This window comes from Mycteria americana, chromosome 18 (assembly GCF_035582795.1).
Source record: "Mycteria americana isolate JAX WOST 10 ecotype Jacksonville Zoo and Gardens chromosome 18, USCA_MyAme_1.0, whole genome shotgun sequence".
NCBI lineage: Eukaryota > Metazoa > Chordata > Aves > Ciconiiformes > Ciconiidae > Mycteria > Mycteria americana.
The window spans coordinates 9,218,276-9,236,099 of record NC_134382.1 but is presented as its reverse complement, the minus strand read 5'-3'; the positions used below and the strand labels follow the sequence as shown (position 1 = coordinate 9,236,099).

Below are 17,824 nucleotides of genomic sequence, written 5' to 3'. Positions count from 1 at the left end.
ACAAATCTAGATTTATTTAGTAATGTATAATTCATATCCTTCTTTTCTCCATTAAAAATGATAATTGTTCTACAGATTTCAATCAGGTTAATTAAATGAGTGGTAAGTATTACAGAAAAGAGTTTATAAACAAGCCTATAGGTTTTTTTTCCACTAGGTGCAGGCTTTTAAATCAAGTCTGTGCTGTGGGATTCCCTCAGTAAATTAGCAACTAACAAGTGGGGTTTTTTTTAACATACAGGATACCAAGGTTTTATAGATTTTCTTAATGGTAAGCAGATTAACTTCTTAACAGTATTGCTTTCAACAGGAAGCTCTGACTTCCAGATCTTAGATGCTAAAAATAAGAGAATGTTATTTACCTTGTTTAAAAATCCTTTTAACACATGGGAAGCCTTGACAGAAAGAAACCTTGGAATCCGGATTGGCTTCTCAAGAATAACTGTTACAGGTTTAAAAACAGCAATATTGTTTTTGGTTTTATGACATTGACCATGATTTCAATACAAACACTATATTATTTAAATATGTTACCATCTGGAAAATGGGAAGATATGGTAATTGTTTGAACTAAAACAAACAAAAGGAGCTACAGTAATTCAAGGCACTGTTATACTGACATTTCAAGATTTCCCAAAAGAAATGTTAGCTTCATTATCTTTTTTATTGTTTGCAGCACAAACAGGGAATAAAACCTTTTCATGTCCTCAGTATATGGAAAAGTGTGATTTTAAACAGTAATGGATTTATTATTAGGTTCATCAAGACAACCATGGCAGATTGTTACATAATTGCAGTAACTAGTTTAAAGAATGGTTCTGCATGTTAGTGAGGAGGCAACTTTGCAATTCCCCAAACTGTTACAGAGTTTCTATTGTAATAAATATGGCAAGTATTACTACTTTTGTTTAGAGAAATTCATGCATCGCTATTCCTGAGGAGTAAAACCATAAAAAATGAAGTTATATTAATTTCAGAGCTAAAAAAAAAATATTTAGAAGTTATCTGGAGCAAAACTACAGGTTGATATGTTTCTGTCAAGAAAGATACTCCTATCCTCACACATAGCACTGAATTTTAAAATTCATTTTTAGCCTGTAGACTGCCTTCTAACAAAGATACCACTCCATACAATTTCCGCCTGTTATTTCTGAACTGTGGACACTTTTAGAAAATATTTTGTCTGAAGCAGGCTTCCCAATTCCAGACCATTTTAATCTCTGTTCAACAAAATAAATTCCTGGGATGAAGAACTGGAAATATTGGGGCCCTTTACAGTAGATGTACAGGCAGTTACAGGATAACAATGGAAAAGGAAAACCTAACCGTGCTACTGGAACTGCTAATTTTCATTATTTCTCCCCCAAGAAAGAGAAAAAAATCAAAATGACTATACCTTGGAAGAGGTAATCTTCAGTGTTCATGTCTGGATTGTCAGTAATAATATCAAATGGAGACCTTCCTGCCATCATTTCAAACATCAACACACCAAGAGCCCACCAGTCCACACTGAACCCTGTAAATATTCAGAGCAGATTTTCAGCCAGGACTCCTTGAATTTAGGTGTTATCTGTCACATAAATGAAGATTAATGGCCTGGTTCTACAAAGTACTGAAGTTCTCTACTTTCACTGAAGCCACAGACGTCATGACTTACACTATCACTGGATGAGACTTGAGAGAGTTTTCTGAATTGGGATTACAAAGGTAATCTGTACCAGAGTTTGTAGGTGACTGCCAGACAGCAGTGCTTCAATGAAAATTCAGTGTGTTTAAGCTGAAAATTTTCAGGTTTTTTTTTTTTTTATAAAAAGGTGAACATTATAGTATCTTATAACTAAATGACAGATTCAACCTATTGATCAGATCAGTTCACAAACACCACCACTGGTTAAAAAGACTATTATATTTTTGACTTCCACATGAGCAATAACTTTTTGTTATAGCCTTATCTGGAGGACAATAGTAGCTGGGATGTCAAGTTCTTCAAGGAGTGGACTTGGTTTTGCTACAGTATGATTTAATAGTTAGTTTTCAGGGAAAGTATGATTTAAAAGAAGCTGAAATGAGTGATTGCAAGAGAAAAAAACTTTATCGTTTCAGAAAAAATTAAACTGTACAATATGCCTTCAATTTTCTCAACATATAATGGCACAAAAATGTGGAAGTTAAAAATAATTGTATTTGAACCAACCTACAACTAGAGTTTTGCTTTGTGATTGATTATAACTACAAATTGTTTAGTCACAGCTTACCATATTCTTCTCCTCTGAGGATCTCTGGTGCAATATAATTTGGTGTCCCACAGAAAGTGCTTGTAGTGTCACCAGGGCCCAAACCTTCCTACATGCATAAATCATTTCATAAATTAAAAGCTGACCTCCTTTTCCAGGAATTTTCCTTAATTAGACTTACAAAGCCAAGTTACTTAGGAATCTAAAGACCTTCCTTTCAAAAAAGGCAAGGTTAGAGCAAAATAAATATTCCTAGTGCTCAAAGCTGGCTTTACAGCTTATCTTCAGGATATTGATTAAAACTGAGTGACAAAACATTTGTAACAACATTTTGCTTACTGTTTACAGATATATTTTTAAAAATTTCAGATCAAAAGCAATTTGGAAATCCTTTTCCAATAGACATTGGGAAAAAACCTTCTATTTTTAGGAATGAAAGAATCAAACTTTTACATAACTGCTGCATTCCAAGTGAAGCCCCACAACCCGTGCACTTTGACAGTGGAGAAACATTCTAGTCCAGCATTCTTAGAAATTGGTGCAATAGTTATTCTATGGAGGGAACGAGACAAGCTTTCTTCGTTACATCACCATAACATGCCTTAACCACGTTCCAAAATACGCTAAATAAAAATTAGTATTATACACTCAATCCTTGGACTTTTAAAAACCAACACAATGCCAGTTGCAATTTTGGCTTCAGAAACTTATTCTCACCAAGAAATAGAGTGGACTCTAATCCCATTTCACATAGTAGCCAGAAACAGTGTGGCAATAACAAGGAGACCTGAGGTCAGATCAACAGCTCTAAGGGGACAGCAGAATTCTTGTCAGATTACAACCACTTCAGTCACGTCCGGCTTTTAAATTCACAACTTTACACACATAAGTTTTAAATTTAGTATTTTCTATACTCGTATTTTCTATTGACATTTTCTTGCTTTCCTCTGCATCAAGTACATGCTATGCTTTACCAGGTGCTTTGAAAGCGATGCTCTCTAAATTGCGCCTCGGTGCCAAAGATCGCAGCCTAAGAACTGCGATACTAGAGGGCCCCTGTTGGTTAATAATCTGTACAGTCCAGCCACAGAGAATGATGAATGCAATTCGTATTCACAGGAGCACAGTTACTAAAAGAGGGAAGAGACCCTTTTAAAAACATACTTGTCTTAAAGATAAATCTTCTAACTTGGGTCACATAGGAAAACTTAAATGAAAAAGAAATTGAAAGAAATTAACTTGGCCAACAGGCCAAACTTCTTGACATACACAAAGGAAAAAATTACAAATGTGGTTCTATTCTTCAGTAGTCATTTTTCAGAATAAAGTTCCTATTCCACAAACAAATTCTGGGTGCAGCAACACTAGCGTTAAGATAAGGGTAACTTTTCTCAGTTTTCTCTTAATATCACTACATGCAGTATTTGACTTAAAAGCATAACTAGAGAGATATACTACTGAACAAAGTGACAAAAGACAGGTAAGAAAAATCCTACCTTGCACATGCCATAATCTGTTAGTTTGATATGACCCTCTGCATCTAAAAGAACATTGTCTAGTTTTAAATCTCTGTAGATTATGCCTCTTTCATGTAGGAAGTTTAGAGCAATACAAATTTCAGCAGCATAAAACCTGAAATTAAAAAGGAGAAAATTCATATTAAGATTGTACAAAAGCTAGTGCAATTAAAAAGGTCTGTTTTTAAAATATCACTTGACAGTCAGCATTCCTCTATCGACCATATACCAAAAAGAAGCTACACTTGTTCATAAGGACACTGATGTCATATTGTAAAACCATTCCTTAAAATTAAATATGGGAAATTTTTTTCATTCTACTAATTAAGAAAATATTTATTCTTTATCCTACAGATTTTTTTCTGAAAATTCCAAGTATGACATAGAAGATCTGTATTTTCAGTTTATAAAGAGTTATGATGAGACTTCATATAGTGCAAAGCCACACAAAATAGATTTTTTTTTCCTCTCCTACCAACACTATATTAATTCAACAGAAGACAAAATGAGTAGAATAGTTACATCTTCTATCAACAGATCAAAGCAGCATTATCTAAACATGAAGCAATAAACAAAAGTAAATAGGAAAAACCTGTTACTACTTATCAAATGCTTGCCTTTAAAAAAAATACATATCCTTTAAAAAAAAAAATTAACATTTCTTCCCAGGGCAGTACATTCTAAACTCAAGAATCAACCTTTCGTTCTTTCTTTGCTATTCATATTCTTTTATGGAATAAAGTTTGGAAAGCATTTCATACAACATTAAACAACTACAACACAAAAAACCCCACTATAACTGTGTTAGTAAAGTACCTTGCATGTTCTTCAGGAAGTTTTCTTTGCCGTTGCATATGAAACATAAGATCTCCCCCATTTACATACTCTATGACAAGAAACAATCTGAAAGTATATAATACAATTAATGGATTCCAAGGAAACTCTCAAGACAAACTATTCTTATCCTTCCAATTTGAGCCATTTTCACTTCCACTCTTGAATTAGACTTCTAGATTTCTTATAGTTACAGAAACTATTTAAGAGAAAAAAAAAAGAGAGTACTTATTTGATCCATATTATGTAGGATCACATCCTTTACTTAAATGCCAGACTAAACGTAAAGGAGAGGCAGCTGCATACAACAGGCTACTATTTGGTGTGAAACCTGGAGCACTATTTAAACAGTACAGAAGACAACAGCATTTCCCTAATATAATGAGGTACTCGGTGAGAGATGGGAAAAAACCCCTAAGCATATAATGAAATATAGACTTCTTTAAAAATTACTTAGAAATAATAGCAAAATCATGGAAGTATGCTAGAAGATGACACATGGCAAAAATGAAAGTTTATCCAAAAAAGGTAACATTGTCATTCATTTTAAAAAAGACATAACAACAGTTACATGACTAGCTCTTATTCAAAGATGCTGATTCTTTTGACTTTTATGGAACAAAATTCCACAGTATAAAATTCCACTTTGCTCAGTGAGTGCACTGCTTTGAATAACATCTGATTGACTAAAAAAAAAGCCTGCCTGAAACAATGCTGATTATTTAAAATAAAGGTTTTAAGATTAAAAAATACTTTAAAAGATGTATCAATTTAAATTCAAACCTTTCTTATTAAATCTGACACAGATTTACTCTCATGTAATAATTAAACTGTTACTCTGCTTGTCTAAATATTGTTGTTTTTTAACAGCCAAGCTGCAGCATCAAATCTGAAGAGCTTTGTACATTAAATGTAGTTTATATACACCTAAGTCAACAAGGTTTCTGCATGGGCAAAATCCGAAAATTCTCATTTGTATTTTTGATATAGTTCTGCCACTAAAAGGTCACCATCTTTTAAAAATTACTTCATCATTAACAATAATTAATGAGTATCTGGCAATATCACAGAGATCAATGTTTTGTACAATTTGTGATATTAATTAAATATATAACTATGAAGCTTGCTGTTTGTGCTGGTTCAGTTCCTGAAATGCTCAAACAGATCCATTGCAAGGAAGATGACATTAAGACTCACTTAGAGGAATGTAACCCAAATTTACTTCCAAAAAAATGTACACAATAATCTTTTTTCCAATTCAAGTTACATGATCTAGCATACTATTAATATACACATACAAAATTATTTCTAGTAAACCGTATGATCATCACTGAACTCTTCCTGATACACTGTTAAGAAACATACTGTCATTCCTAGAAGAAAAAAAAGTTCTGTTTTATTTGTATAGACAGACTGAGACTAAAGAATTTGAGGACTGAGACACTCAATTCACATACGTCCATTATTTATCAGATATGAAAACTGAATTTAGTGAGCTAGCAGGACAAATAAGGAAATCCCACCCTCCCTTGACTTTGCCAAGACCTTTATCTGCACAAAAAGGTGAATTAAAAGGAAGTGTAATGGACCCACTTCTGTTACTCTCTACACAGAATATTCACTAAATGGAAGATTTGGGCACAGAAAGGCTGCAGCGTCAAGGCTTATTAGTTCCTCTGTAGAACAAGTTTTTGAAACAGTCTTCTCAAAACAAACAAGAGAAAAGTCAGTAGGGGAAAGAAATATAGGTGGAATCAGCCATATAAAAAGACTTGTATTACAGTTTGCAGGAAAGGTTTCATCCTTGGGAAAATATGATCCAGGCAATGCTGCCAAGGTCGGAGAGACCTACAGGACAGAAACAAGCTGAGCGAGAGTTTCTTATGAAGGTTGCAGCTGTCCCAGGAGGCAGTATTTCTTTATACACCTAATTTTCCATGAGTTGAAAACTCCTTTCCATATATTCACACACTGGAAAACATTCCATTTGGAAAACATATGCTCCAGTCTCTCAAGACTGTTCTAATTGGTAACAATTAAAGATGATTTTTTTTCCCTTTGAAAAGGATTCTTCATTTGAAACACTTAAGTGTTAAAAACTTAAAAGGGAAACCAGGAAAAATTATTGGACACAACCCACCGTGCAAGTCTTTCACTGGCCTCCCCACAAGAATATAAACACTAAACTAAAATTAAATAAACAATAAATAGATAACAATGCCATGAGTATTTTATGATAGCATTCCTGATATTTTCCATTTCCAACTTTCTTATCCTATTTAGAAGCTTCCAATGCTTTATCACCATTCAGAACGTGCGATGTAAAGTTGCTTGTATCAAGTCATGTTCAAGCATGGAAGCGTGTGAATACTGGTAGTCCTCGCTGGTTTTAGAAGGATTTACCCGAACACCAATGGTGTTGCAGGATGGAGGTTTCAGATTGTTGCCATCCATGGAAGACACTTATCTGGCAATTCTGGGCAAGCCCAAGGCACTTTTTTTTTTTTTTAACGATCATAAAATAAGCATCACTAGTATCTGAAACAATGTAAACAGCTACATTTAGCATCAATTAGCATCCTTAAGTACACATCTCTTATCTTAAAAATTTAAGATCCTATTTAAAAGAAAAAACATATTCCTTTGGAACTTTTTCTCCCCCTATTAGTACACTAACACACAAACTGTCCTCATATTACAACTTGTTTTCTCTGGGCCAGCTAACACAATCTGATGTTGATGATTTTATTCACTTGAAATCAGTTTCGTGCTTCTCTTTGTTCTTGTAATGTGGTCATAATTGTAATTGTATAACATTACAGCTATAACCAAACTGTGAATTCATGACATTAAGGCTATATCCATGGCAAATGGCTGAAGTTATAAACAAAAAACTATAGTTTCACTGCAAGGAGAAGCTAGGCTGGAAAAATAGGACTTCTAAAGATACAACAGGAATACAGAAAGCTTTGACCATTTTTTTTTTTTTTTTTTTTTTTTTACTATTTCTGCTCCTCAGCTATGTCAGCGTAACTACCAAAGTGGCATGCAAAGGATCTCTCTATTGCTGACTTCAGCCTTTTTCTTGTCTCCAATATTTATAAAGAAACCTCATTCTCAATACTTCGCCCTGCCTGACCACTTGAATTTTTATATTAGATGTTCAATACTATTTAGTATTTGGTGAGAAGGTGTTTGTGAATGTTGGTTTAACTTAAAGGGCCTTTCACAACAGTTTGTTAGTTGTCTAAAGATTTTTTTTCTGTCTGCAAGACAAATTTCTTTTCGTCAAATCCTCAGTCACCTTTGCAGATAATTCTTTCTCCCTGATCCAAAATAATCCCTAGTCCACAAACCTTCAGAACACTCTTCATACAGCTTCTTTACTTTATCTTAGCTATGTTTTCCCTGCTAAGAAAATGCCATTTCCTACAACTATAACTATTAAGGGGTTGAAAGTTTGGGGACTGAAGAAATGGTACAGTATTTGTATTTTAAAAATCAGTAATACCCATTGTAATGAACTAGTGATCATTCTTAAGGATAAGTGACAAGATAATCCATGAAAACTTCCTAAAACTGTTTGCACTCGACACTGCATGCCATTCACGTAAGCCAGATAGAACGACTTTTATCTTCTGACTACAATACGTATGGCACTAGGCATTATAAAAGTGTAACAGTGAACGTGTGCCTGTGAAAACAAAAAAGCCCCCAACAAACCACAAACCCCCCCACACATCCAAATTCCCTAGTGACATACATAAGCATGGGCATAAGAGTTCCCCTTGATTTTCTTGATATTCCAATTGCAAAATAAGAAGCAAATAATCCACTTCGGATTATGCACACAAGGACAAAAAACTAGTATTTCAAAGTAGCTAAGAGTTTATTAAGCACTTTTTCAAATGAAATCACATACCTCATCAATATGTGCTAAGGGCTCATAAGCTTCATATAGGTAAAAAATACTTCATACACATATAGGTTTTTAAGTTATTAAAAACTGTTATTACTGAGCAGCCCAACTCTTACGCTATTTTGAAGAACAGAGAACTACAGTGTGGCCCTCTGAGAACTGATTCAGCCCTCCTCAGTACAATCACGTAGGATAAACTATCTCTTTCAAAGCTCTGTTTTACCCTGCTACCGTCCTCCTATTCCTGAAGCCACACAGCCTGTGCTGAAGAAGACAGTGCACAGTTGTTCCTCCTCATTCATCTTCTCCCTTCAGATCTGGACCTGGAAAACCTTGCCTCTTCCTCCACACCACACTGGTTAAGCTACCCCACTAGAACTGGCTGTACCCGTAGTAGTGAATCCCTGACGATACTAATGCTTCCTTCCAAAAGTTACTGACTATGTGATGGCAGTGGTTATGTTTGCTTTATGAGAAGCAGTTAGTACAATGATCAAGATTTTCAAAACAAAATAATTTCAGATCTTTCTTACCGACTTGTTGTTTGAAAGCATGAATGTAAACCAACTAGGAATGGGTTACTGGATGCCTGTTCAAACACATGTTTCTCTGTCTGTACCCAATCAATATCCTGAAATAGAGTAATTGAACAATCAGAACTCCTGCTGGATAACCACTGTGGGTATTCCCAGAAAAGAAATTGTGAACATCTATGCTCCCTTACATATACCATCATTGTTACACATGTTCTTCAGAAAGACAAAACCCTCTAAAAGCTGGAGGAAGTTATAAAACATTTTAATTCAATTATATATTCAGAAGTTTCTTAACCATTTAGAAAGGTCTGCACAAAATTTAAGCCATTTAAAAATATCACACATCTGCAATATTTGATACACTGCTCATACTGCTTCATAGAAATAAATTCAATTATCTTAGATAAATGATCCTAAGGCTGCTGAAGCAACTCATGCCAGTAACACAAGGATTGTGAATCTCCAGTTTTTAAAAGGTTCAAATAAACTGAACTTCATTTTCCTATCTGAAACTCAAAATGAATTCAATGAAACTTCCAAAACCCGATTAGTTTGTCCAACCAAAATAATTCTTAAAAGTATCACAGACTACCTTCAATACTTCAACAGGGAGAAGTCCTGACTACCCAGTGCAATACTATATAATAAAAACCTATCAAAATTTGAATGATACTAGCATAGTACTGCAAAATTCAGATCCGTAATAACAAAGCATTTAATCATTTTTCATATAACCATACAAAATTTAAACCTTACAGACAACTGGTTTTAGCAGTAGATATTCACCCTTCATGCCATACACTGATCATGTTCCACCCTGCAAGCACTCAGTATCCTGCCAACAAACTAGAAATTTAATTGTTCTAGAAATTCTCCATTTCCAACAGATAATTCCAGCTTTCCAACCAATCCGGAGACAACAAAGACAGATACTGAGAAACCAGGCCTTCCTGTCAAGGACAGTTTGTGAAACTGAAGTCCTAAAGGAAATCAAGAAATGTCACCATCAAATTAAATAAATCTGTTGGGTTTTGTGTTCCAACACTCCTGAAGATATAACACCTTGGAAGGGTAAACCTGGGTCCAAACATGAGCCAAAAATCCAATTTTGAATAAAACAATAAACATCTCCACTTCTTTTTGTTTTTTTACTGAATAAGCTTCCCTTTAAGAGTCTTTAACCCCTTCATTAATGCACTTCTGTACTTGTATTAATGCATCAGTATTAATGTACTTGTATTAATGCATCAGTATTATACTAGTGCACTACTGTTAACAAGATTAAGCTTAGAAAAATTTAATGGCAGGAAGCCCAGGTATTTGATTTGCTTCAATCTCATTTAGAAGAGAATCTTTACTCCTCTCCAATATCAACCATTACCTGGAAAGCACTGGCTGATTTAAACATACTGATACTTGCTACATAATTAATATTCTTTCTCCATGGAAGACTTACTAGGTGAAATTTCCATTCCTTGCAATCTCTCACGCATTCACAGAATTCAGTGAATTTCCTATCAATTCCCAGAATTTCATTATACAGCCTATCTTATAGAAAAGAAAAACCAATTAGCTCAATCTTGCATGTAATTATCTATGAGAGCCACTATTCAAGACAGACTTTTCTCATCTACCTCTGATTCTCAGGAACAACTGCTTAACTCGTTAAATAATACTCTTCTTTAGCTTTTCCCTTCTTGGCAAAACACATGTTAAAAAGGAAACAGTAAATAAACACCACAACACTCTAATCTTCGGTCATAAAAAGAAACATCAAATAAATGAGCAAGCCAAAGTATTTTAGAAGTTTACAACTTCACTCTCCTAACCCTAGCCGCTGAACTAATGACAAATGGCAGCCAGAGACACTCATTGAAACTACCAACACAAACAGCACTTAAAACAATGTGCTTTTTTTCCCAACATCCTACTTTCAAGAAATCCAGTCTTCCTAACAGCATAAAATTAATATAACATCATCAGCTTAAAAATTGCATTCTATTTGAAAAATTCACTTCCTATTGTAAGAACAGCTATATAAGAAATTCCCTATGAGGTGGGACTCATTGTCCACCTCTTTTGTATTTTTATTTTATTAGAGTCTGGGAGGACTGTGTCACCCACAAGGATGACACAGTACTACTTTACTTTTCAAATATTTAATGGTGTCATACTTTACATACCCCATCATACACACTGCCTCTCCTGCATGAGCATGTCACACTGCAGCATTCCGATAACACTGGTAGCCTGACAACACTAGTTATCCTTCCGTCAGGTCTCAGCTGTTTTATCAGGGCTGTGGTCTGACCACATGCATTCCAGTTACCCTACCCTCTGTTCTCCATCACTTAACATGGCAGGTTCCAGTCTAATGGCCTTGTAGGTGGTTCAAATCTGCCTTCCTTGCTTGCTGTGATTGGTTCATCACATTTACAAAAAAAATGGAATGGATATAAAATCTATACCTTTCAAGAAGTGTGAATATTATAGGAAAAAGATGAAGGGTTGGGGGTTTTTTTTCTTCCCCCCAAACTTGTGCAACTGAGATACTGCATTAAAAAAATTTCAACAGGATTTTGAAAATAATCGAGAAATGCAGCACTGATTTCTGTGGCAGACAGAATTTTTTTTTTACACGCCAGTTAAACCATAGTGACCTCAAATGGTAGTAGCATAAGTTTTTTAAACCCATGGAACAAAATATTCCAGAGTACTGTGTCACTTGCACGCAAGCTCTATAATCGTGACTGTAAGAAGTTTCAGCTCCTATTCTGAAATACCGACAATATTTTGCACCTACATTCATTTGCCTTGGAACACATCTTTGTCTTCTTTCAAAATTGAGTGCCCAAATTCCACCCTATTTATCTCATCACTTACAGATTAGCACATCCAGGTTGGAATATTTTTCACATGCGTTCTACTAAGATTATTAATAATTGTTAATTGTAATTAAGATAAGGGACATTTCTCTCCGATTTAATCTTGGTGCTTCATGCAGACAGTTGATGACAAATGAGTTCAAAAGTCAGTAAAACTTCTATTACAGAAATGTTGTCTAAAACCTTAGCTGCTTTCTTAGTTGAATGTTTTTTGTTAAAGCATACTACATTTTTACAATATGTAACAGAATGCAATTAACACAGACTTTTACCTCATCATCATGGACCAATTCTTTTTTCACTACTTTCATAGCATAAATTTGATCATTCTTTTTTAACCGAACTAAAAGAACTTTGGCATAACTTCCACGTCCGATAACTCTGATTAAATCAAAGTCCTGTAGTCCAAGCCCCTGAGAAATCTTAATTCCATCCATTCCATCAATGACTGGTTTGATATCCTGTATAAAAAGAAATAGATGCTAGAAACAGAAGACATTTTCATAACAAGTAAGTATTAAAGCAAAGAGGTCTCTACCCACTGGACAGAATTTGCTGAGTTTGCTTGCCATTGTCACAGGCACACAGATCTGAATGGCTGACTATAACACATTTGTTTAGAAATGTTTGGTTGGTACTGGTTTTGCTCTTACTAAAAGTTACTGTGTTTTTCAAGGCAGGAGTTCGTTCAAGGAATCATTTAAATATTCCCTACTGGAAAACAGAAGGCAATGCCTTGCGAAATGAGGTTTTATTCAAATTCTTGAACCACAGGCTGTATAGAATTATCCTTTGCACTAAACTGAAGAGCACCTTTCATATTCTAACAGATATTGTAATACAAATTAATAAACGCTCTCTAAAAAGAGGACGGATATGGAAACAAGGGTTTGCTAATGAATATACCTGTCTTGGTTTCAGTTTAGGCAACAGCTGTCTGTATCAAGCTCACCACAGTTTTAATGAAAATGAAGATTTCTAATACATGCCTGGGAACATACAGAAGCAGATGCCAGTTTCTCAAATATGAGAACTTGCATGAAGTATTCCACTATGAAGAATGTTATTTTAAAACTCATTATTTAAAAAGATAAAATTTTATCTTGACTGCTGGAATGAGATGTGACCATGTGAGACTGAAGATCAAGCAGCTGAACTAGATGAATGCAGCACGTACTTTGACATTTCATGTTTTACCAATATATACAATGCTTTGACATACTTTGTGGCCTATTTTTATCTGACCTCATACTACTGTACTTGTAGACAGATCAGCATTCTGCTGAACTATGGAAAGTATTTATATAAAGAATCTTGATCTAGGATTGACTGCTATTAGAAGAGATTGCTCTGAGCTTAAAGATTGTAGTCAACAAAGCTCCCAGAATGCTACTTCCTCTCTGTAGGATACCTTCAATTCTTTCAGCAAAGCTCAAAAGCAAGGTGGGAAAATCAGAGCAGCATAATTCAGGGCAGTTGAGCAAACAGCACCTATCAAAATTTAAACATAAACAGTATCTACCTGAGCACTAACCACAGCAGAAGTCAGCAATTCTGGATAGCAATTAAAATTCTCCGATGTGTTTTAAATTTATACCCTTCTATCTCCAAATCTGAGATCAAATCTAAAGACACGTGACCAAAAATAAGGCAGTCACTTACGCAAGAGCAGGAACTACTCAAGTATGAAATAATGGTAGCGACAAGTATTGTAGTGGAGGTAGAGGAAAAAAGGTGCAGGCTTGTTAAAAGTGGGATATCAAACTAACTGCTAGTGTTGTGCAGAGTGCATCCTATTTATTAAATATGCCAGAAGCATTTTTAAAAGAAATGTCTTGAAGCCCTTTAGAATTAAAGCATATTGTGATTTTTCAAACTGCTTTAAGGGAATAACATTCTTGGCATGCAGAGATTGTGTCAAACCATCTACAAAAGAGCTGAAAAACAGAGCTTAAGTGTATGTTATTCTACTTGTATTTCCACAGGAGCTGTCTATAAATTATTAGGTATTATTTATATGAAACATCTCAGAGAGCTGGATAGATAATGTAGTATCAGACTGAACCAACTTTCATAACGATAGTCTATAGAGGTAGCCTGAGGGTGATAAAGGGTATACATCCATTAGAGAGAGCAGACAAGACAATGTCAAAGCCACCGTTTGTCGCAAGGACCAGTAAGTCAAACCCTCTGCTAAATCACGGTGGTTCCAACATGAATGGAGGGCAGAAAAAAAGTCTCTCTCACATCATGATTGGGATAACAAGAGTTGTATACAGAAGAAATCTGAAAAAAAATCCAACAAAAGTGCTTAAAAAAATAATCTATTTTCAGAAAGAAAACCCAGACTTCTTTCTTTATAAGGTAGCAGAAAAAAATATGAAAAATAATTAGCTATTTTATAAAAAGTTGTATGATTAAGAGTGTGTAAATGTGAATTACAAAAGTATTTTTAAAACATACCTCAGAGTCATCTTTAATGTTGTCATGTTTCCGGTTTGAAGGAATGTAGGGAACTGGAAAAGAAACCAAGCAAGTAGTGTGGCTATTAAGGCCTTCATTAGAAATAATTTTTAAAATTTATAAATGGAAAGATGATTTAGTAGCTTAGGGTCAGGAGTCTGCTTTAAATACTACGGGACAGTTGATCAAGTTTTTCCACTTTATTCTTGTAATCCTGACAGCAGATCCTAAGGGCACTGCAGAAACAACCAACTTTGAGACAGAAAGAAATTCATCAATGAACCTTTGAGCTCATAATAGCATCTGACAAAGGCCAGAGTCATTTTGGAGAACAGGTATGATAAGTGGGCCCTTAAAACATGACAGGTTAAACCATCAAAAAAATTAACCTAGAAAGAGTACTCCAAATCACACAAAATTAAGAAATACTTAAAGTCTGAGGTGCACTTCTATGAGCATCATAATTTGGATCTCAAGTGCAGGTTTTCTGTTTGTTTTCAAGTAAATCTGTTGTTGCCAATTGCTCCGTGCTTAACTTCACATTCTGGAATGGTTTCAGAGCATATGAATTTAGAATGAAATCGAACCAGACGATATGCTTCAGAAGTACATTTACTGTAATTGAGTCCCTAATGAGCATTTAGTCCATGGGACTAAACTAGAGCTAATCCAAAGCAAACTTTAAAAAAAACCCAAACTGATAGAGTAGAAACTGGGCCTCCAAAGGGGGAAACACATCAATTCCAACTTAAAGTACTCACTTCCATCAGTTTCTTCTGAAGGGAGGTCAACTTCATCATTTTTATCATCTAACTGAGGTTCCTGGGAAGGCATGACCGAATCCTTGCAAAACACATAAGTTAGACAGGAAAAAGACATCGGTTTATGCAGTCCCTTTTAAGCGAGTATGTCTTGCCATATAACTACAATACAATGAGAACCTTACATTTGTATCTTTCTGAATGAAAACTGGATTTTGTAGAAAGTATTTCCAAATATTAACATTTTGTAATGCATTATAAAGCCAGCCTACCAAAAGCCTAAATGCTATGTCAACTGTTCTCTGCAACTGCAACACATTTAGCTGTCTTCTAAAAGTAAGATTAGTATATTTCACTGCAAAGTTCAAACATTAATTCTATTTAAGACTTCTGTTTCACATGGAACTGCAACAAAGGAAACACTTCAGCATGATGTTACACACTCAATTTAGAGCACTGGCATATTCTTTTCCTGTTTAAAAAACATGAATTGTTACTCATTATGCAAGGGTATTGTGTAAATTGGTAGAGATGACAATACCAAAGAGCTTTATAGTACATTTGGACCCTGGCCTCATTCACAACTCATAATGAGACATGTAGGACTATTCCAGTAGGTATAGCAACATGCATAAATCAATCGGCCAAGAATCTAGTAATGTCAAGGCAAACCATATACAATACCAATAAAGAAAAATACTAGTTTAAGTTTTGAGTTAGAGACAACATGATGCAACAACTGGTGAGATACTGGTTGTAGTCTGTGATGAGTATGGGGAAGGGCTAAAATTCAGGGATACAGATTAATGTTTGAAGCCTGGGAAAGACACTAGACTTGCCACTGGTATTACATGAGGGGAATGGAGAGGATGAGAACAGTACTGGAGAAACTCAGATGGCAAGAAAATGAAAGCAACAAGCCTTTTTGCAAGCGGTAGTGCAAAAACCACACTAGTGCCTTAGTTCTTAAAACACTCCCATAGGCTAAGAGGAACACATGCTAGGATTTTCAATGGCAACTCTTTATCTATCTGTAAAATACAATAGGTCTACTGGAGAAGTGAAACTCAAGCTTGCTCACACTGAAGTCATATCACAAGTTTTCTTTTCTCACTTTGTCTCTACTGCTCACAATCCAGCGGCTCGTCCTCCATAGGTATTTCAGAAACTAAAAACCAGATACCACCAAGTATTATAAATCTACAACCATGCGCAGCATTTAATTACTTCAGATGCACATCTAGACACAGCAACACAGGACACCAAGAAACATCTTAGCTTTATACAGAATGCAAACTTACCATATGCCTTTTGCAGGTCAGTGGAACAAGTATATGACAACGTTTATGGACCAACAATTTGCAGTTGATACACTTGTAGCCTTGCCTTCCGAGACCCCATATCCTTTCACTGCACTGGCCACAATACGCTCTCTAAAAGCCAGAATGCATATTATCAATTTAGTTATCAACTCCTTTCTGTAGCTGAGTAGTTATCTAGCAGCAAGAATCCACCCTACAAGAACCCATCCTAGTCACTTCCTAATAAATGTTCAATAATAGTTCTTTTAGAATATCCAGGGTTTACCTAATAACTGAAGGTTACACTTTATACTTAGATTTCAGCCAAATGCAGTCCTCTTTTAATGAATGTTAAGAAAACAAATCTCAAGCATATGAAGCACATGACAGCCTAACATTAGCAAATCATTCTTCGGTAATAAGTATATTTTGAATTTCAGGTTCTGGCAGAGGTTACCCAAAGAAAACTGACAGGAATTTGTACTACACAATTACACATAAAAAGCACCCAAACTGACTGCTTTGGAGAACACTGGCACAAAATGTTACAAAAGACAAGTTAAAGTATGAAGAATGTTCTATATTTGCAACTATATACTTTAACAGTGGTAGAACATCAGTAGAAACTTTGCATAATTAAAACTCATCTACCAAGTCTGATGTAAAACCTCTGTATGTTGCACTATATAGGATCGAAAATATATGGCCGTTTTTATACATGCAACAAAATGGCATCTGAATAAATTAAATCAAAATGAGGACAAATCAAGAAGCCAGACATTCTACTGCTGACTTTAACAGGGCAGGTCTTTAAATAATTTTTCCAGCATATGTGCGCTGTGGTCATTTTATCCACTTTACCCAAAGTGCCAAATAGCAATCTGAGATTCTTGCATGCCAAGAAGTCACCTAGTCTCAGTTATCCCTCTGCATAGTGCACAGGTTGCCAACAGAAGACTCACTCATTATTCCCTATCTGCAAATTTTCTCCAGTAATTACTGTAAGAGGCTAAGACATTGCCTATCATTCTGCAAGCTGCACATGAAGTCCTGCACTCATCCCCCATTTCAGGCTTAGACAGAACTCTGCAACTGTCCCGAAGCCACAAAACAGTGAAAGTCTGTTCCTCCCAGCAAACGGCAAGTTAGAGTGCGGTTATTCAGATCCTCAGACTAATGAATCACACACGGTGTCCTGCCCAAAAGCGTTAAGCTACTATAAATCCTTACTAGTAGAATTAGAAAAAAATTTAAAAAAATCAAAAAAGAGAAATAACAAATCAAAGAACGGATCATTTAAAAAAAAATATTTTCTGTATTGCCCTTCCCATATTTTGATAGTTGTAGAAAACAAAACTTAACTACACCCCATTC

General features: G+C 35.1%; 1 protein-coding gene across 2 annotated transcripts in view; it reads right to left on the bottom strand.

Annotated features, from left to right (window-relative positions):
- Positions 1-17,824, bottom strand: part of PRKCZ (protein kinase C zeta) — a 70,846-nt gene that overhangs the window by 16,245 nt on the left and 36,777 nt on the right. For both annotated transcript variants that reach the window (XM_075520222.1, XM_075520221.1), the window contains 10 exons: positions 16,451-16,582; positions 15,150-15,231; positions 14,389-14,441; positions 12,198-12,386; positions 9,038-9,135; positions 4,568-4,654; positions 3,731-3,866; positions 2,256-2,343; positions 1,397-1,516; positions 363-442 (listed from right to left, as the gene is read on the bottom strand). In XM_075520222.1, the coding sequence (XP_075376337.1) occupies positions 363-442; positions 1,397-1,516; positions 2,256-2,343; positions 3,731-3,866; positions 4,568-4,654; positions 9,038-9,135; positions 12,198-12,386; positions 14,389-14,441; positions 15,150-15,231; positions 16,451-16,582 (1,065 nt within the window). The remainder of the gene's footprint in view (positions 1-362; positions 443-1,396; positions 1,517-2,255; positions 2,344-3,730; positions 3,867-4,567; positions 4,655-9,037; positions 9,136-12,197; positions 12,387-14,388; positions 14,442-15,149; positions 15,232-16,450; positions 16,583-17,824) is intronic.